This window comes from Rattus norvegicus, chromosome 15 (assembly GCF_036323735.1).
Source record: "Rattus norvegicus strain BN/NHsdMcwi chromosome 15, GRCr8, whole genome shotgun sequence".
Lineage (NCBI taxonomy): Eukaryota > Metazoa > Chordata > Mammalia > Rodentia > Muridae > Rattus > Rattus norvegicus.
This window is the reverse complement of record NC_086033.1, coordinates 69,784,518-69,806,353: the sequence shown is the minus strand read 5'-3', so window position 1 is coordinate 69,806,353 and position 21,836 is coordinate 69,784,518. Positions and strand designations below refer to the sequence as shown.

Genomic DNA, 21,836 nt, shown 5'->3' with positions numbered 1-21,836 from the left:
AATCTCTAAACCAAAAGTTGATTGGAAAACTTGTTTTCCACATGTAAAAGAATAAAACTAAATCCATCTCTCTGATAAAAAAAAATCAATGAAAATATACCATAGACTTTAACATAAAACATAAACTTGGAAACCACTAAAAAAACATAGCTGATGCAACTCGAAGTGCAGGACTAGACAGGATTTTCTGAAGAGACTCCAATAGCACAGAAAATAATGCCAAGAGCTGACAAGTGAACTGCGGGACCTCTAGGTTTTGCAGAACAAAAGCCATAATCCCCAGAGTGAAGAGATAACCACAAAGGGAAACAAGATTGTCACCTGAGCATTAGACATGTAATTACATACATATGTACACATGTATATAACCGCAAAAATTAAACAGCAAAAACATCATCATAAATAAATGAACTAAATAGACATTTTATTTTTCTCTTGAAAAATAAATTGATTAGCCAATCAATACCTGAAAAAAAATGTTTAACATCATTAGTCATCCAGAAAATGGCCAATAAATATTTTTTAAAGTATTCATTAACTATTTTTTAAATATTCTGATGGATTTAGTCATTAGGGAAAAGCAAATTATAACTATTTTGAGGTTCATGTCAAGAATCTTAAATTCTTTTAATTATTATCAAGAAATCAAATACAACAAATGCTGGTGAGGACAGAGGGGAAAGGAACACCCTTACTCGGTGCTGGTGGGAATGTAACATGTGCAACCTGTGGAAATCAGTATGGGATGTTCCTCAAAAACCTGAAAACAGAACCAGCAACCACAGGACACCACCACTCCACTAGGATGTATGTCCTAGGTTAGCACAGCACAAGTGTGACGGTTTGCATATGCTTGCGCCAGGGAGTGGCACGATTAGAAGGTGTGGCCTTGTTGGAGGAAGTGTGTCACTGTGGGGGGGTGGGCTTGGAGACCCTCCTCCTAGCTGCCTGAGGATGCTCAGTCTGTTCCTGGCTTCCTTCAGGTGAAGATGTAGAACTCAGCTCCTCCTGCACCATGCCTGCCTAGATGCTGCCATGCTCCCACCTTGATGATACTGGACTGAACCTCTGAACCTGTAAGCCAGCCCCAATTTAATGTTGTCCTTTATAACACTTACATTGCCATGGTATCTGTTCACAGCAGTAAAACCTGAACTAAGACAACAAGGATGCTTGTGTAAGCATATGCATAACTGCAGTATTTACAGCAGATAGAAAATGCAACCAGCCTACTTATCCATCAACAAACAAACAGATAAAGAAAATGCAGTACACATCACAGCGGAATTCTATGCAGCTGTAAAGGAAGTGCAATCACAGTGTTCACAGAAAAACTAATGCAACTGAAAATCATTATATTAAACAAAGCAAGCCAGACTCAGGAAAATACAACATTTTCTCTGAAATACAGAACCTAAATTTAAAATTACACCCGTGTGTATGAATGTATATATTTACACGTGTGGCTGGAGGTCATGAAACTAGCTATCTTGGGCTAATCCACAGGAAGTCATTCTGTGTGTTTCTTCAAAATTCCAGGTTCAGTGGTTTCATGCTGCAGTTTAACACACTCATTAAACCACAGAGAGGTAAACGCTCCACACTGAGGCTCTTTTCTCTCTTCAGATGGGCAGTTTACCAGCATTTGATTGGTAGCATCACATCATATCCTATAAAGATGTCAATTGTCTTTGAGCTGATCTGCAGCTTCAGTAAAAATTCTAGCACACTTTAAGAGATTTAATAATTTGATTCTAAAATTTATTGGGAGAAAAAATAATAACCTAAGGAATGATATTGTATTTTACAACCACAAGTTCAGAAAAAAATTGGTAATTTCAAGTGTCATAAAGGTACCTTTCAAATAGATCCTACATACTCTACTGAAAGCAATATAAATGATGCAACTCTTTGTAAAGTTATTTGGCATCATCTTATAAAAAGGACACTGACTTAACTCTATCCTGCACTGATTCAGTCCCTGAATTCGTCTCATTATATGTTGCTTCTTAGAAGTAGTGCCTATTTTCAAAATCAAAAAAATAATAAAAATAGCCAAAGGAATTGATACACATTTACTGTAACTGCTTATGCAACCAAAATGTACTTAAAATCAATGAACAATGCAATTGTTTCTTAGTGTAGAAAGGGGTGGGGACAGAACACCTGAGTAGAACCATTCAGATATTCCAGTGTTTATCTCAGAAGATGCTTCAGGGAACCGACTTTAATATTAAATCTCATTGATCCCTAAATGTACATATATCAATATTTTAAATAATTTATGTTTTAAAATTAATATTCTGGTCAGTGAAATTTCATAATTGAAAAGCTAAATCTACAACCTACACACAACAAATACACTCAAAGCCATACCACAGAGCAAGTTTGTTGCCATAAGTGTTAATAAAATCACTTCTAAGAGGGACAATAATGGAAAAGTCACCCTTAAAACTGTTTGGCAATTTCCCTTGCCAATATAACCATCTAGATACAGCTACGGCCGACACCAAGAGGAGCCGTGCAGCAGCCAGCGCCATGAGCATCAGGGCACACTGGTCTGCTCACGGCAGCGTGTTCTGGGCTTTGTGCTCACTGCCTCCCGGCTCTGGACACAGCCTACTTCCGCAGCAACTGCTACAGCAGAGACGCAATCTGATGCTCTCCGCCTGCCACTACATGATTCTTCTGCACTAAGCAAAGCTGAGACAATGGCGTGCTGCAGCTCTACACCAGGAAAAGCTAGGACATCTGTCTGCTTCCTCCCCTACGTATCTTTAGTTCTAGTGATTACAAACATCAACCACATGTCTCTTCCATGCATAATTATCAGTCAAAAAGTTTGATTAGGCCCCATTTCCTGTAATTGTAAAAACAACATGGTCTATCTTAAAATAAAAATATTAAATGATATGTATATTGTTTTACATGTATCTACTAAATACATATACTATTTTTACATATATATTTTAAAACCGTACTGCAGGAAGATGCGCATATAGAGTATGTGTATTGTAAGGGTTTTTTCCCAAGGATTTATTTTTTCTTTTATATGACATTTTTTTTTTTTATTAACTTGAGTATTTCTTATATACATTTCGAGTGTTATTCCCTTTCCCGGTATCCGGGCAAACATCCCCCTCCCCCCTCCCCTTCCTTATGGGTGTTCCCCTCCCAACCCTCCCCCCATTGCCGCCCTCCCCCCATAGACTAGTTCACTGGGGGTTCAGTCTTAGCAGGACCCAGGGCTTCCCCTTCCACTGGTGCTCTTACTAGGATATTCATTGCTACCTATGGGGTCAGAGTCCAGGGTCAGTCCATGTATAGTCTTTAGGTAGTGGCTTAGTCCCTGGAAGCTCTGGTTGCTTGGCATTGTTGTACTTTTGGGGTCTCGAGCCCCTTCAAGCTCTTCCAGTTCTTTCTCTGATTCCTTCAATAGGGGACCTATTCTCAGTTCAGTGGTTTGCTGCTGGCATTCGCCTCTGTATTTGCTGTATTCTGGCTGTGTCTCTCAGGAGCGATCTACATCCGGCTCCTGTCGGTCTGCACTTCTTTGCTTCATCCATCTAGTCCAATTGGGTGGCTGTATATGTATGGGCCAAATGTGGGGCAGGCTCTGAATGGGTGTTCCTTCAGTCTCTGTTTTAATCTTTGCCTCTCCCTTCCCTGCCAAGGGTATTCTTTTTCCTCATTTAAAGAAGGAGTGAAGCATTCACATTTTGATCATCCGTCTTGAGTTTCGTTTGTTCTAGGGATCTAGGGTAATACAAGCATTTGGGCTAATAGCCACTTATCAATGAGTGCATACCATGTATGTCTTTCTGTGATTGGGTTAGTTCACTCAGGATGATATTTTCCAGTTCCAACCATTTGCCTACGAATTTCATAAACTCGTTGTTTTTGATAGCTGAGTAGTATTCCATTGTGTAGATGTACCACATTTTCTGTATCCATTCCTCTGTTGAAGGGCATCTGGGTTCTTTCCATTTTCTGGCTATTATAAATAAGGCTGCGATGAACATAGTGGAGCACATGTTTCTTTTATATGTTGAGGCATCTTTTGGGTATATGCCCAAGAGAGGTATAGCTGGATCCTCAGGCAGTTCAATGTCCAATTTTCTGAGGAACCTCCAGACTGATTTCCAGAATGGTTTTACCAGTCTGCAATCCCACCAACAATGGAGGAGTGTTCCTCTTTCTCCACAACCTCGCCAGCATCTGCTGTCACCTGAGTTTTTGATCTTAGCCAATCGCACTGGTGTGAGGTGAAATCTCAGGGTTGTTTTGATTTGCATTTCCCTTATGACTAAAGATGTTGAACATTTCTTTAGGTGTTTCTCAGCCATTCGGCATTCCTCAGCTGTGAATTCTTTGTTTAGCTCTGAACCCCATTTTTTAATAGGGTTATTTGTTTCCCTGCGGTCTAACTTCTTGAGTTCTTTGTATATTTTGGATATAAGGCCTCTATCTGTTGTAGGGTTGGTAAAGATCTTTTCCCAGTCTGTTGGTTGCCGTTTTGTCCTAACCACAGTGTCCTTTGCCTTACAGAAGCTTTGCAGTTTTATGAGATCCCATTTGTCAATTCTTGATCTTAGAGCATAAGCCATTGGTGTTTTGTTCAGGAAATTTTTTCCAGTGCCCATGTGTTCCAGATGCTTCCCTAGTTTTTCTTCTATTAGTTTGAGTGTGTCTGGTTTGATGTGGAGGTCCTTGATCCACTTCGACTTAAGCTTTGTACAGGGTGATAAGCATGGATCGATCTGCATTCTTCTACATGTTGCCCTCCAGTTGACCCAGCACCATTTGCTGAAAATGCTATCTTTTTTCCATTGGATGGTTTTGGCTCCTTTGTCAAAAATCAAGTGACCATAGGTGTGTGGGTTCATTTCTGGGTCTTCAATTCTATTCCATTGGTCTATCTGTCTGTCTCTGTACCAATACCATGCAGTTTTTATCACTATTGCTCTGTAATACTGCTTGAGTTCAGGGATAGTGATTCCCCCTGAAGTCCTTTTATTGTTGAGGATAGCTTTAGCTATCCTGGGTTTTTTGTTATTCCAGATGAATTTGCAAATTGTTCTGTCTAACTCTTTGAAGAATTGGATTGGTATTTTGATGGGGATTGCATTGAATCTGTAGATTGCTTTTGGTAAAAGGGCCATTTTTACTATATTAATCCTGCCAATCCATGAGCATGGGAGATCTTTCCATCTTCTGAGGTCTTCTTCAATTTCTTTCTTCAGTGTCTTGAAGTTCTTATTGTACAGATCTTTTACTTGCTTGGTTAAAGTCACACCGAGGTACTTTATATTATTTGGGTCTATTATGAAGGGTGTCGTTTCCCTAATTTCTTTCTCGGCTTGTTTCTCTTTTGTATAGAGGAAGGCAACTGATTTATTTGAGTTAATTTTATACCCAGCCACTTTGCTGAAGTTGTTTATCAGCTTTAGTAGTTCTCTGGTGGAACTTTTGGGATCACTTAAATATACTATCATATCATCTGCAAATAGTGATATTTTGACCTCTTCTTTTCCGATCTGTATCCCTTTGATCTCCTTTTGTTGTCTGATTGCTCTGGCTAGAACTTCAAGAACTATATTGAATAAGTAGGGAGAGAGTGGGCAGCCTTGTCTAGTCCCTGATTTTAGTGGGATTGCTTCAAGTTTCTCTCCATTTAGTTTAATGTTAGCAACTGGTTTGCTGTATATGGCTTTTACTATGTTTAGGTATGGGCCTTGAATTCCTATTCTTTCCAGGACTTTTATCATGAAGTGGTGTTGAATTTTGTCAAATGCTTTCTCAGCATCTAATGAAATGATCATGTGGTTCTGTTCTTTCAGTTTGTTTATATAATGGATCACGTTGATGGTTTTCCGTATATTAAACCATCCCTGCATGCCTGGGATGAAGCCTACTTGATCATGGTGGATGATTGTTTTGATGTGCTCTTGAATTCGGTTTGCCAGAATTTTATTGAGTATTTTTGCGTCGATATTCATAGGGAAATTGGTATGAAGTTCTCTTTCTTTGTTGTGTCTTTGTGTGGTTTAGGTATAAGAGTGATTGTGGCTTCGTAGAAGGAATTCGGTAGGGCTCCATCTGTTTCAATTTTGTGGAATAGTTTGGATAATATTGGTATGAGGTCTTCTATGAAGGTTTGATAGAATTCTGCACTAAACCCGTCTGGACCTGGGCTCTTTTTGGTTGGGAGACCTTTAATGACTGCTTCTATTTCCTTAGGAGTTATGGGGTTGTTTAACTGGTTTATCTGTTCCTGACTTAACTTCCATACCTGGTATCTGTCTAGGAAATTGTCCATTTCCTGAAGATTTTCAAATTTTGTTGAATATAGGTTTTTATAGTAAGATCTGATGATTTTTTTGAATTTCCTCTGAATCTGTAGTTATGTCTCCCTTTTCATTTCTGATTTTGTTAATTTGGACGCACTCTCTGTGTCCTCTCGTTAGTCTGGCTAAGGGTTTATCTATCTTGTTGATTTTCTCAAAGAACCAACTTTTGGTTCTGTTGATTCTTTCTATGGTCCTTTTTGTTTCTACTTGGTTGATTTCAGCTCTGAGTTTGATTATTTCCTGCCTTCTACTCCTCCTGGGTGTATTTGCTTCTTTTTGTTCTAGAGCTTTTAGGTGTGCTGTCAAGCTGCTGACATATGCTCTTTCCTGTTTCTTTCTGCAGGCACTCAGCGCTATGAGTTTTCCTCTTAGCACAGCTTTCATTGTGTCCCATAAGTTTGGGTATGTTGTATCTTCATTTTCATTAAATTCTAAAAAGTTTTTAATTTCTTTCTTTATTTCTTCCTTGACCAGGTTATCATTGAGTAGAGCATTGTTCAATTTCCACGTATATGTGGGCATTCTTCCCTTATTGTTATTGAAGACCAGTTTTAGGCCGTGGTGGTCCGATAGCACGCATGGGATTATTTCTATCTTTCTGTACCTGTTGAGGCCCGTTTTCTGACCAATTATATGGTCAATTTTGGAGAAAGTACCATGAGGAGCTGAGAAGAAGGTATATCCTTTTGCTTTAGGATAGAATGTTCTATAAATATCCGTTAAGTCCATTTGGCTCATGACTTCTCTTAGTCTGTCGACATCACTGTTTAATTTCTGTTTCCATGATCTGTCCATTGATGAGAGTGGGGTGTTGAAATCTCCCACTATTATTGTGTGAGGTGCAATGTGTGTTTTGAGCTTTAGTAAGGTTTCTTTTACGTATGTAGGTGCCCTTGTATTTGGGGCATAGATATTTAGGATTGAGAGTTCATCTTGGTGGATTTTTCCTTTGATGAATATGAAGTGTCCTTCCTTATCTTTTTTGATGACTTTTAGTTGGAAATTGATTTTATTTGATATTAGAATGGCTACTCCAGCTTGCTTCTTCTGACCATTTGCTTGGAAAGTTGTTTTCCAGCCTTTCACTCTGAGGTAGTGTCTGTCTTTGTCTCTGAGGTGTGTTTCCTGTAGGCAGCAGAATGCAGGGTCCTCGTTGCGTATCCAGTTTGTTAATCTATGTCTTTTTATTGGGGAGTTGAGGCCATTGATATTGAGAGATATTAAGGAATAGTGATATTGCTTCCCGTTATATTCATATTTGGATGTGAGGTTATGTTTGTGTGCTTTCATTCTCTTTGTTTTGTTGCCAAGACGATTAGTTTCTTGCTTCTTCTAGGGTATAGCTTGCCTCCTTATGTTGGGCTTTACCATTTATTATCCTTTGTAGTGCTGGATTTGTAGAAAGATATTGTGTAAATTTGGTTTTGTCATGGAATATCTTGGTTTCTCCATCAATGTTAATTGAGAGTTTTGCTGGATACAGTAACCTGGGCTGGCATTGTGTTCTCTTAGCGTCTGTATGACATCAGTCCAGGATCTTCTGGCCTTCATAGTTTCTGGCGAGAAGTCTGGTGTGATTCTGATAGGTCTCCCTTTATATGTTACTTGACCTTTTTCCCTTACTGCTTTTAATATTCTTTCTTTATTTTGTGCGTTTGGTGTTTTGACAATTATGTGACGGGAGGTGTTTCTTTTCTGGTCCAATCTATTTGGAGTTCTGTAGGCTTCTTGTATGCCTATGGGTATCTCTTTTTTTAGGTTAGGGAAGTTTTCTTCTATGATTTTGTTGAAGATATTTACTGGTCCTTTGAGCTGGGAGTCTTCACTCTCTTCTATACCTATTATCCTTAGGTTTGATCTTCTCATTGAGTCCTGGATTTCCTGTATGTTTTGGACCAGTAGCTTTTTCCGCTTTACATTATCTTTGACAGTTGAGTCAATGATTTCTATGGAATCTTCTGCTCCTGAGATTCTCTCTTCCATCTCTTGTATTCTGTTGGTGAAGCTTGTATCTACAGCTCCTTGTCTCTTCTTTTGGTTTTCTATATCCAGGGTTGTTTCCATGTGTTCTTTCTTGATTGCTTCTATTTCCATTTTTAATTCCTTCATCTGTTTGATTGTGTTTTCCTGGAATTCTTTCAGGGATTTTTGCCATTCCTCTCTGTAGGCTTCTACTTGTTTATTAATGATTTCCTGTGTTTCCCTAAGTGTGTTCATGTCTTTCTTGAAGTCCTCCAGCATCATGATCAAATATGATTTTGAAACTAGATCTTGCTTTTCTGGTGTGTTTGGATATTCCATGTTTGTTTTGGTGGGAGAATTGGGCTCCGATGATGGCATGCAGTCTTGGTTTCTGTTGCTTGGGTTCCTGCGCTTGCCTCTCGCCATCAGATTATCTCTAGTGTTACTTTGTTCTGCTATTTCTGACAGTGGCTAGACTGACCTATAAGCCTGTGTGTCAGGAGTGCTGTAGACCTGTTTTCCTCTCTTTCAGTCAGTTATGGGGACAGTGTGTTCTGCTTTCGGGCGTGTAGTTTTTCCTCTCTACAGGTCTTCAGCTGTTCCTGTGGGCCTGTGTCTTGAGTTCACCAGGCAGCTTTCTTGCAGCAGAAAATTTGGTCTTACCTGTGGTCCCGAGGCTCAGGTTCGCTCGTGGGGTGCTGCCCAGGGGTTCTCTGCAGTGGCAGCAACCAGGAAGACCTGTGCAGCCCCTTCCGGGAGCTTCAGTGCACCAGGGTTCCAGATGGTCTTTGGCTTTTTCCTCTGGCGTCCGAGATGTGTGTGCAGGGAGCAGTCTCTTCTGGTTTCCCAGGCTTGTCTGCCTCTCTGAAGGTTTAGCTCTCCCTCCCACGGGTTTTGGGTGTAGAGAACTGTTTATCTGGTCTGTTTCTTTCAGGTTCCGGCGGTGTCTCAGGCGCAGAAGTCCTGCCGCTCCTGGGCCCTCCCCCACGGGAGCCCAGAGGCCTTATACAGTTTCCTCTTGGGCCAGGGATGTGGGCAGGGGTGAGCAGTGTTGGTGGTCTCTTCCGCTCTGCAGCCTCAGGAGTGCCCACCTGATCAGGCGGTTGGGTCTCTCTCTCACCGGGTCTGGGAGCAGAGAGCTGCTGCGGGCCAGGATCCGCGGGTGTGGGACTTCCGGTAAACACAGACTGTGCCTCCTAGAGAAATTCTGCTTCCGTGTCCCAAGCTCACCAGGCAGCTTTCTTGCAGCAGAAAATTTGGTCTTACCTGTGGTCCCGAGGCTCAGGTTCGCTCGTGGGGTGCTGCCCAGGGGCTCTCTGCAGCGGCAGCAGCCAGGAAGACCTGTGCAGCCCCTTCCGGGAGCTTCAGTGCACCAGGGTTCCAGATGGTCTTTGGCTTTTTCCTCTGGCGTCCGAGATGTGTGTGCAGGGAGCAGTCTCTTCTGGTTTCCCAGGCTTGTCTGCCTCTCTGAAGGTTTAGCTCTCCCTCCCCCCAAGGATTTATTTTTACGTGTACATGTATTTGTCTACATGCATCTGCACACATATACAGGTGCTCATAGAGGCCAAAAGAGGGTATCAGATCAGGAAGCTGGAGTTACTGGTGGTTGTCAACATGGGTGCTGGGAACCATACTCAAGTCCTGTGCGAAAGCAGCAAGAAGCATTAAATGTTGAGCCATCGTTCCAGCCCACATACAATGTACTCTAAGATGTTAAATATGCCTCCACTATGGAGAGCTACCCATTACTCCATAGCCAGCAGGCTAGAGAGGAAGGCTGCATCTGTAACTGAGCTCAGATAGCCCTCCTGTTATGGAGCTCTTCATCTCTTTCACTGCTAGAGGGCCAATGAGGTGGCTAGGCAAGAAAGGCACATGCCAGGAAGCATGAAGATCTGAGTTCAAGTCCTAAGGCCCTCGTGGTAAAAGGGGAGAACCAACTCCTAAAAGCTGTCTTCTGACCAACACACACACAAATACACAGATTACACAGACACACAGACACACACACACACACCTCTATTAAGTACATAAATGAATAAATGGAATCATTTTTTACCTGCTTGAATAAAAATACTTCTACAGGCTAAGAGAAATGCCTCAGTAGTTAAGAGCACTGACTGCTCTTTCCGGGGAGTTTAGTGGCTAACAGCCATCTGTCTGAAACCTCCATTCCAGATGCTCTACTACTTTCTTCTGCCCTCTACAGGCACCAGGTACACATGGGGTGCACAGACATACATGCAGGCAAAGCACCCACACATATGAAACTAATAATAAGATAAATACTCCTGAGCAGAGAGCACACTGGGAACACTAGCACCTGGGAGGCTAAGGCCCAGAGAATCACAAAGATGAGGACACCCTCTGCTGAACAGCAAGTTTCAAGCTGTTCTGGGATGTGTGGCAAACCTCTCTCAAACAACAGGAAGAATAAAATAAACAAAAATTATTTTCCAATGCTATACTATAATTTAATTAACATTCAAAAATATACCAAGAGCCCAGGCAGGTGCTTTACAGACACTACTGAATTCACCTGTGGAAGTACACAGTCCATTAGGATTGTTCTCTATCTCCATGTAAAGAGACCTGACAGCCCAGGGAAAGAAATACTTTGCCAGAGGTCATCAGCGACTGTAGCACAGAAACAGAATGCAAACATGGAGCAGTCTCCCCAAAGCACATTGGTTTTCTACTGCACCTTCTACAGCTAACACTAAAAGCAGAACATGGCATACAGAGCAATAAGAATATCATTTTTTAAAGTCTAGCTGGAGTCAAGAGGTCAGAAGAGTAGAAGAGACGCTGCACTCGAGTTGGAAACTACAGACGAAGTGGCAGTTTGCCTACAGCTGAAGACATCTGGGCACTGCAGCGACAGCTCTGAATTCACAGTGGTAGTTTCTGCTTTAATGGGTTTCCAGACTATACCAATAATAAAGACCAGGAGATCCTTGAACAAAGCCTCAAAAAGACAACAAACAGAGATTGTGCAGAAAAGAAGCTCTAAACAAGTTAAGACTTGACATTCCAAAGATGGAGAGGGGAAGAGACCAAAACTGTCTATAATTTTCAAGTGATAGACAGAGAGACCAAACATAAAGTGACCATACAGAATATACAAACATACAGAAAGACCATTGAAGTGAAGATAACAATGATGTTAATGTAATAATACAAAGAAAGTGTATAGATTATAATGTAGTAGTATATTTACAATATGGCTAAAATGTTTATCCTTTAGAAATGGTAAAACCCTTCAAAATACTACCTTGAAGCTAGGCATGATGGTGCATACCTTTAATCCCAGTATTGGGGAGGTAAAGGCAGGTGGATTTCTGTGAGTTCTAGGCCAATCTGATGTATAGGGTGAGTTCAAAGACAGTCAAGGGTACACAGAGAAACCCTGTCTCAAAAAATATAAAACAAATAAAAAACATCTTGAATAATTTCCCAAACTTGGAATTCCTGAACAAAAGCAACAGTTATAAACAAATGGCCTTCCATTATGTTGAGTAGTTACAGCAATTGACCCAGGATAGGAGCATGTGGAGGCCCCACTCAGAGGCCGCAATTCCCACTCTTGACTTTTACTGCTTCTGACAGAACTTACTTTTATTTTAATTTTTTTTAACTTATTAAGTCTTACACCCTGCTCACTGCTCCCTGCCCAGTCAACCCCTCCCACATCCTTCCCCCATGCCTCCTCTCTTCATTGAGCAGGTGAGGCCCTGGGTTTCCCCCCAACCCTAGCACTTCAAGTCTTTGTGAGGCAGCTCCTCTCCCACTGAGGCCAGACAAGGCAGCCCAGGTAGCAGAAGAGCATGTCTCCTGAACAGACAGCAGCTTTGGGGACAAACCCCACTCCAGCTGCAGAACTTACTTTTTAAAGTTTCGTTGTTGTTATTGTTATTTTAGTTTTCAGAATTTATCTGTCTACACTTAAAAAGATTCAGACCAAAATAATAGGAAATTGCATTACTAAACCCTAGTAAATAAAACACAAATTCCTAATTTTATTCATTTTTCTAAAAAAATACAAGAACATGCCTAATTTTAATCACTTACTAAATGGAACACTAATAAGCTATTATTTACCAGACTACATTAACAAAGTAGAAAGAAAACAGCTTTCGACTAAACCTGAACCTTTTACCTGCTTTTTTTTTTTCCTTAAAAATATTCACCCTCTAAACTTCAGAACTAGGTTGGTTCCTTCTGAATTTTAAGCCAAGACAGACATCTTGTGGCTCACGCTGGTATTGCTGAAGCTCTGAGACAGTGACTTCAGCTTCCAAAACTGAAGCATTAAATCAGCTTCACATTTGAAGAAGTCATATGTAAGTCAGTGCGAGCGAGGACGACAAGTTAAAGACATAACTCTGGAGCATGACTGCTGTGCATCAGTTTATTTCGGGTTGAAACCGTGCATCCTGCAGGGTAGCTCAAGAGACTCCAGGTCTCCATCAAGCCTTGCAGAGCTGACACTAAGATTAATGAGGCCCTCCCTTGGACGGGGAGGGGAGATGGCTGCTCTGAGTCCTCACTTCTCTGAATGATGAGTCCAAGTGCGTGGAGAAGATTCTCCAACCTGCTGAGCCAGCCATAGGGTGGACATTTCCATGACGCCACTGCCTTTGAGCCAACACCTGCTCCTGTAGACAACCCTCTCAGCTACTTCTGTAAGGAACCACAATAAACTTCTTGGTTCATCTAACTGGACATTTTACTTAGTTGGTTGTTGGTTCCCTATTTGTAATGAAGAGACATTTGTACCCCTCTCTCCAGGATACTGTCACTAAACAATCTGACACATTTCCTGTCAGGCTTCTTCCACAACAGTGCAAAAGTCCTCATGTAAATGGACTGAACACAAAACTTTCAACTAAGCTATCTTACAATTACCAAGCCTACTTTGTTTTAGACATCTATGAAAATAACAAAAATTTAAAATTAAACAGAAAAACATTAAATATCCATACTGCATTTACATTATGACTATTTCCCATGGCCTCCCTCCAGCTTCTACACTACCAGCTAGCTGTCCCAACACTTCAGAATAGCTAAGAAACAGAAACTCTGCCCTTAAAAAAAACCAGAAAAGAGGTTGTGTGAGATATAACATATTCTGCGTTCCTGCCTGCCTGCCTGCCTACCTTCCTCTCTGGGTCTCTCTCACATACACAACATACCAAACACAACACAACACAACACAACACACACAACACACACACACACACACACACACACACACACACACACACACACACACACACACACACAGTCTCCAACATTCAGGGCTTGAGTGGGGAAACTCTAAGAACCATGCGGCCTGGACTGGAAAACTGGAGAAAAACCTGTCTACCTTCTCACCACTTTTCAAGTCTCTGCTTGAAATATACAAAATCATGGTCAGACACTATCCAGAGTACATAAATATTTCAAAATAATGCCACAGATAGAATGAGAGGGGAAAGGCCCTCAGGGAAAAATAACATACTAATTACTAAAAAAGTAATTTCACTTTTTGCAATTCTATATTCTCCCAAAATAATCAGTAATATTAGCAATGACTAAGACTTCAGCTGCAAAATCCAAATGGCAGTATCTTTCTGAAGGCCAAGAAAGACGTCTTGAAATGAGATTAAATTCATAGTAGACTACAAACCTACCATCTTTCTTCCCTGACCACAAATCTACTAGCTCTCCAATTCTCTTTCTATCTGAATTACCAAATCGTGAAAATGGTGTTATCTTAGTCTCACTAATCCTAACAGGAACAACACAGACACCAGCCTTTCAGGAAATGAAATGTAGCCTCCTCCCACCTTCCTCCGCAGATAATTACTGATCTGTCTAGAAAGGCTCCAGAGCACTGTGAAGAGCCTCACGCTTAGTGACTTAGCCTCTGAAGGAGCTAGGGGATACACTTAGGGGAGGCTTTTTTCAAACTAAGTCACATATAACTAACAAATGAAGGAAGTTCCTACAAGGGTGATGGCTACCTCTCCTCCTGGCTTCTAACTACGTGGGAAATTCCCCCAATCCTCAAATGTCTGCCTCTCTCTGAAATGGAAGCATCATAGACAAACTGGGAATTCAGTAGAATCGTTCAGAACAGGGCTTCAGGCCATCTTTGATCCTATCACAAAGATCCGTCTGGCTCAAAGACACTCAGGACTAAATCCTAAGCAATAAAGATGAGTCCACTTGCTTGCTTCTTTCACTGAATTCTTTTGGAGAGCTTAGTAACAAGCAACCAAGCAGAGGGGTAGGTTGATGTCATCATGCAGGTGAAGGCAGATAAGATCAAATGAGGTCTGTCATTGGATGAAAAGGAAGGGAGGAGGGAACAGAGGTTTTAGAAGGAGAGGGAGAAGCAAGAGAGAGGGAACTAGGAGAATCAAGATGGAGACAGGGAGGGATGATCCAGATCTGGGTGGTCTTGAATTGCCAAGGAAGTTGGGATGGATTTCTGTAGGCAAATTTATCTTATCTAGGAGGGCGGTTTATATCCTTATCAACTGATTGTGAGTTTATCATGTTTGAAAATTTAACAAATAAATCTGATTGTTGGTTTGCAGTTTGTTAAGTCTTGATTTTACTGAGCTGTTAGGAGTGTGAGTCCATGACAGGGAGCTGCAATAGGCCAGCCCATGCTGGACATCTAGAGCCCTAATTTTTACCAGGTAGCTGGTACGGTAGAGTTCTCCACTAGCAGAGAGCCACCAGGAGAGATACTAACCAGAAAGCTAAATTACGGTTAGTTCCATTTGGCCCCATGGGTGCCAAACTAAGTCTAGAGACCAGCATGGCAAGGTGCCGCGCTGGAATGGCTCAGATTGCCCAGGTCAGAGAGTATTTGGGGCAGCGTGGAGCCGCTGGGATAAATTAACACTACTTCCTATGGCCCAACGGAGCCGGAACAAGTGAGCGAGCACTACCTGGGTCAAAGAGCCAGGGAGAGAAGCACAGAGTACGGAACCGGTTCTGCTGAATTTATTTTTTTTTTTTAACCACAACCTCAGCGATTTCAGAGAAAAACATACAATCCTGAATGGCTCATGACATGACAAAGTCACCATGTGCAGTACACTACATTGAACATTTTAAGTTCAATATCATTTAATATTTCAATGGCATAAAGGAATAGTGCTTTCATAATATAAATATTAACCTCTAGAAAGATTAAGTAACTTAAGAAGAATCACTAAACTTAATAATTAGAGAAATGGGGTTTGGATAAGGCCAATGGCTGTCCTCATGGTTTCCTGGTCTGTTACTGGTCCCATCATACCCTCACACCTAATCTGCCTCATGGCTTCCCTGCCTCTTAAGCCATATACTGTAAACTGTCTTTTTAATTATGTTTGAAATATTGGAAAGTTGCTTTCCACATTTTCTGTGTTTGAGAGCTGGCCATGCACTCTAGCTTGCTGTGTTTCCCTCTCACTCTCCTTTGGCTTCTCACCTCCTTTACCAACCTTTCTTCCTTTCCTAATATAAAAGGGGAACTAGAGAATATTAATTCTTACTAAAATCCTGCAACTACACTTCATGTCAGAAGCTGCTAGTGAAAGAAAAATATAATCACTAACAACATAAAAAGAATGCTCTGACAATTTCTATTCATTCTATATATAAATTAACATCATATTTAGGTATAATTTACATAATAATTTACACAGCAAAGTAAATGGCAGATTTGTAATTAAAATACCACACTTACGGGGCTGGGGATTTAGGTCAGTGGTAGAGCGCTTGCCTAGGAAGCGCAAGGCCCTGGGTTCGGTCCCCAGCTCCGAAAAAAAGAACCAAAAAAAAAAAAAAAAAATACCACACTTAACTAATATAGCCCTATAGCTTATTTACAGATTAAGATAAAGCTTATTTTAAACTAGAACATGTGTCACATAGGTAATTTAGTGGTAGATTATATCAGGTACTATTAACATGATGAAATGCTAGGCAGTAAATCTTTGTAATAAAGGCACAAATAAAATATAGTGAGTGGCATTAATCTTCAACTCATACTAAAAGTATATCTCTTAAATGTTTTAGCCTAAATACAGCTGTATTAAATACAGTGTGTAGAGTTAGTTCTAACCAATGGTGAACAAAATGAGTATAATCTATGTATCAGCTTTTAAATTTTCTATTAAACTTGTTTTCAAAACCTTTTCATTCCTGCTGTGAAAGGAATTGTATCTTGTCTCAGCAGCTGTTAGTAAAAGGGAAAATATAATCAATGAGAAAGAACAGAAAAAGAAACACCTAGAAATTCCTATTTCATACAAAAAGGGAGTCTTTAATCTATTCATTCTATGTATAAATTAGCATCACATTTAAGTATGTTTTAAGTGATAATATTTATCACAGAAGATTCCACATTACAAAGTTTTGTTTATTGTTATGAACTGCCTACAAAGGAAACCTTTAAAAAATACTGCCCACAACTTTCAAAGCAAAACTGTGCTCAGAAAGTGACCAAGACAACGAAAGTCTCCATCTGCTGGTGAGCTCAAGGCAGCAGCAAGGTGAGCTCTGAGTCTTAAGGACACAGAGACAATAGGTGAACGAACAGTAAAACACTACACAGAAAGCGCTCATTGTCTTAACCCAATAGTACAGAGATGTGCATGAACTCTCATGTGGTTACTGTCCACCAGAGCTATGCACGACTGCCACCAATCTGCAGTTATAATGTGGGATCTTTCCTGAGGATGTCCCCACCCACAGCCAACATCACCTAAAGAGGACCAACATGCACATTATCAGGTTCCTTCTAGGGAATGCTAGGGACTGGAAACTCAGCAGGGGTAAAACTACACCTGAGAACAACTACTTCTGTAACAAAAAGTAAAAATTAGGAACAAATTGAAGGACTTTGTAAAAACACACTAAAACTCAGAAATCAATACTTGAAATTAACAATAAGTAAAAGATCCAAGATAAATGGGAAAAAAATTGGGGCAGTGACAGAAGTACAAAGAATTATTGAGAGGAAAGTAACCACCTGCTCCCTATTCCCCTAGGGAATGTAAAGAAGACGCTAGACTATAACACAGCCAAGAAACAAGACTAACAGTTCAATACAAGACCAAAAGCACAGTTTAAATTCTTTACTAAAATATTATATTTCTTTTCAAATTAAAAAATAACTAAACAGAAATATACAGGAAATTCCATCCCTAACTGGTTATTTTTAAAGGGTATTCCTGCATTTGGAGAAACGCCACAGGAACACCTGTGCGAAGCACACCATGACGGCAGACCCAAACATGGACCTTTGCCAAACCAGTGCCGTCACAACCACATGCTTCCATGTCCATGTACTGAGTACACGTAAGTTTACAAAGGAAACAACAACACAAACAGAAGGGAGGACTTGCTGGCCACTTCAATAATGTGACAAGAGTTACATGCCAAACTAATACACCATATCCATAATTTCTGAATGAAGTTTTTAACATTTAAAATTCACCAGAATTTTACTTTTAATAACATTCAACATGTGAAGCGAAACAGCATCCTAAGTCTGAGACCGTCCAGCCTGTCTGTCAGGTAACTTAGTGCACATTCCAACTTGTAATGGCTGCCACCAGAGCGAGAGTCGGCCTCCTCTTTACCTTTTCTACCTTTCCACCGCTGATGTCACTGGGGAGGAACTTCTTGCCAATTGTTCTCAAATCTGTCTAAAATAAATATTTTATTATTAAAATAGAATTATAGAAAGGTAAACCTAAATTCAGGCTTATGATCAAAAGAGATTACGTTATGTTTGTGGAACAAAACCTAAGCAAACATCGTGAACTAGTTATAAAATACATAGTCACTATTTTCAAATCATTTGGTGACATCTGTACATTGTTCCAGTAAACAAACGGAAGCATCATATATCATTGTTACTCTTCTACCACAGTCACTCTTTTCCATTAAAATCCCCAACAAATTACATCATTATGGTCTTACTGAAAACTAATGCCATAATCCAAATATCAAGTGATAGCTTTGGACTACAGAAACCAGTACATGTTTTAATAACTAAATCCCATATAATCTTAGCATCCAGAGCCATGAAAATCGATCACTCCACAGCTCTGACACTGCTAGCATAGCAAAGCAAGGGAACGACAGGGACGGCTCTGGAGCGGCCGCGCTAGCACAGCAGCAGCACCTGTAGAGCACGGACATGTCCCTGTTTATGGAAGCACAGCAAGAGAAAACGGTCAAGAAACCGCTACAAAAAAACACAGAAATATGTGTAATTCAGCAAACCATCACACACAAAAGGTAAAGCATAGAGACAGCTTACAAGGGTTACAGTAGCATCCTGACTGTGAGAAGTCTACACAGTCCACACACAAAGTGGGCTTTTCAGAACTATGGGAGGGACTGTCTTCAAGAGGAAAACCTATGATCACGTGGAAGGTCATTCTATGGAATATGGATCTCAAGAGACATAACAGACTGTGTTTTATACTTACAAAACACTAATAGTGCTCAACAAATTAAGACTGCACTTAATTTTTTCTGAATAACTCAAATATTTGAACCTAGACCACATTAAGATTTTAATGCTATTTCTTAAGATTTTTATTTTCCTACTTTACAAATGAAAAAAATAAGACTTGTCCTTTTCAACACAAAAATCTCAGCATAAAGAAAACATCTAAGGGGTTGGGGATTTAGCTCAGTGGTAGAACGCTTGCCTAGCAAGCGCAAGGCCCTGGGTTCGGTCCCCAGCTTCCAAAAAAAAGAAAAAGAAAAGAAAACATCTAGACAGGAGTTACAGAGGGAGAGCGGTGGCTCACAAGCACGTGAGGGCAACAACCTCATCCGACTTCCCAGAACACCAGGTACACTTTATACAGGCAAGCAAATCACTCATACACATAAGATAAAATAAATGTTTTAAGATAAATTAAGGCTATAGCTAATTTAATGCAAGTCAAATGGAAAACTGTTTTAAAGAACTGTCAGTTCTTACTATTATGAAACTACTAAAAATATGGATTTTATAGTGAACTTTTTCCTTCTCAATACATTGTATATGATATTTACAACTAGTTAATATTAGGTCACTAAATTCAACAAACATCTCTATAACTTAAAAGGGACAAAAATTAAAGATTTCCTCTTGTTTACTTATCATAAAACATAGTTTATGATGTATTTTTCATTGCTATAGCTTTAAATTTAAAAAGTCTAATTAAAGTCAATAAACTTAACCTACATTGAGAGCAATCAGGATGATGTCATTTATATTGACTTTCCCAGGAGAGCTTGTACAAGCTTCAATGCCTTCATCTGAAAGATACCTGTTAAAATAAAATAAACAGCTTAATATTATCTAAACTTAATATTAAGCAAAATTTTATAATATCCAGTTTTATTTTCTATTAAATATTAAGAGTGGAACATCCTAGTCTGTATACTATTCTAATAAGAATAGTATATATACATACATATTCTCTATACCCTTATTGGGATATTATATCAAAATAAAACTATTTATATGATTTGTGAGAAAAGCCACTGAATTCCAAGTCTGTCTGTGATGTTCTGTCTTAATTTCAGTAGAAATGCCACATTATATAAGTTTAATCAGCTTACAAAATTTTCAAAATGGTTTAAAAAAATGAACAAAAGTTTCCTTAGAATTGTTTCCCCAGGGAAGAGCACAGTGATTGGTCATCCAATACCAACTAGTCAGTTAAAATAATCAAGTTCAAGTAACATTATACAGACTGAGCAGTTTGTATTTATGTATTTAAGAATATATATGCACAAACACATATGTATGCAACATAATTAATAAAAATAGAGACCATTTATTTGCAAAAGAGCAAGGAGAGGTGTATGGGAAGGTTTAGAGAAAGGAGAGAAGGGAAAACTATGTCATTATACTTTAATCTCGAAAAGAAAAAAAACAGAATGCATTGTTTTCAAATGACTCCTGAGTTAGCAAGAAGGCTGTTGGACAATGCACTTACAGTAGTCCTGATAACTCTAGTTTGATCCCTGTCACCCATGTGGTATAAGAAGAGAGTCAACTCCCACAAGTTGTCCTCTGACCACCATGCTTGTACCATGGTACAAGAGTGCCCACACAAAAAATAATAAAATTATTAGTGTCACTTAATTGCCAATCCCACACATTTTATTTAACTTCAAAAATGAGCATTTAAAATTAGCAGTAAACTGGCAATTAGATGGAGAATTACAGAGTGGCAGAACCTAAGGGTCACTAGAAACAGACGTGCCCAAACCCTGCAATCATCTGAACCCACAGAACACCAGGATAAAAGACAGGCTAGTGTTTCAACCTCACTTGCTACATCCTGATCGTAGGTCTCAGGAACATCCATTATAACCAGGATCATCAAAACAAAGCCAGCTTGCCCTGATCTACTCTCTGAAGCTGGTACAATCCATAGATCCACTGGCCAGCCTAAACGAGCACACTTCCGCTGTGTGCATGAGGACAGGAGAGGCAGGTACTGTCTGATCTCATTTTCAGCCTTCATGTTTTTGTTAAGCCAAACAAAATAGGTTCAGCTCACACAGGCACATCCACTGTGAGCTATGTAGAAGAGCTTATTTAGGTTATCCAGAGAGCTGCTCCTGCTCACTCCTGAGTGTCACGTGACACTGTGGCTATTTCACTAATAGTTAACAGTCACAGCTAACCTTTTCAGGTAAAAGTGGAAGGTATCACAGTCACACCTGCAAATAATGTCGTTACGAGCGGCTGTCAGGCTGAAGGTGTCAAGCATTTATGCTTGTTTTGTCAAGAGTTCACAAATTCAATATTATATAGATATATATATATTATATATATATTCAACAGATATATACACATATATACCTAATATTGAATAGATATATATGTGTGTGTATATGTATATATACATGTATATCTCCACTCATTGAGATAATCAATGCCCACTTAATTGTGTACTGAACCTTGAACTTCTAAAACAACAGAACAGAATCTATCAGTACATACTTACAGCAAGTAGGCTTTAAAATGTCAATGAGAAAAAAGAGTGAAACCATTCTCTGAATTAACAGGGGCTCTGTAAACCAAGACACAGGAGCCATGTGACAATGAAGCAATAGCCTTGTCTCTGAATTAATGGTCTTCCTGGGATTCTTACTGCTATTTTGTGGGTCTGTGGTTTTTTTGGGTTTTTTTTTGGGGGGGGGGTTGGCAGGGACATGTCTTTGACTATATTGATTATTTGCTGCCACATTGAGTCACTAGCTCCTATATGATATGTAGATATCAAATTGGAAATTTAATATGTAAACTCCTGCTGGAACATGAAGATAACTAAAATCCAATATCCAAGCTACTGTGGGCACAGCAGAGATACGAAATGTAAAACTCACTGATAATCCCACTAGAAGCACTTAATACATTGAGACTGCAGAGAGAAGGGCTTCCACTTACCATTCCACACTACCGAAAGGAGCCTGCTGGAGGCAAGGGAATTTGAGAACACAGCCTTTCAA

At 39.8% G+C, this 21,836-nt stretch overlaps 1 protein-coding gene across 7 annotated transcripts in view; it reads right to left on the bottom strand.

Annotated features, from left to right (window-relative positions):
- Tdrd3 (tudor domain containing 3) overlaps positions 1–21,836 on the bottom strand; it is a 162,852-nt gene that overhangs the window by 105,252 nt on the left and 35,764 nt on the right. For 5 of the 7 annotated variants that reach the window (XR_005493732.2, XR_005493733.2, XM_063274315.1 and 2 more), the window contains exons 2-3: positions 19,552–19,636; positions 17,945–18,010 (exon numbers count right to left, since the gene is read on the bottom strand). The exons of 1 other annotated variant lie outside the window; for it this stretch is intronic. Coding sequence is in view for 3 of the 6 variants with exons in the window: in XM_063274315.1 (XP_063130385.1) it covers positions 17,945–18,010; positions 19,552–19,636 (151 nt within the window). In the remaining 3 variants the exon portion in view is untranslated. The remainder of the gene's footprint in view (positions 1–17,944; positions 18,011–19,551; positions 19,637–21,836) is intronic. One more of the 7 variants, NM_001012043.1, reaches the window with a different exon arrangement.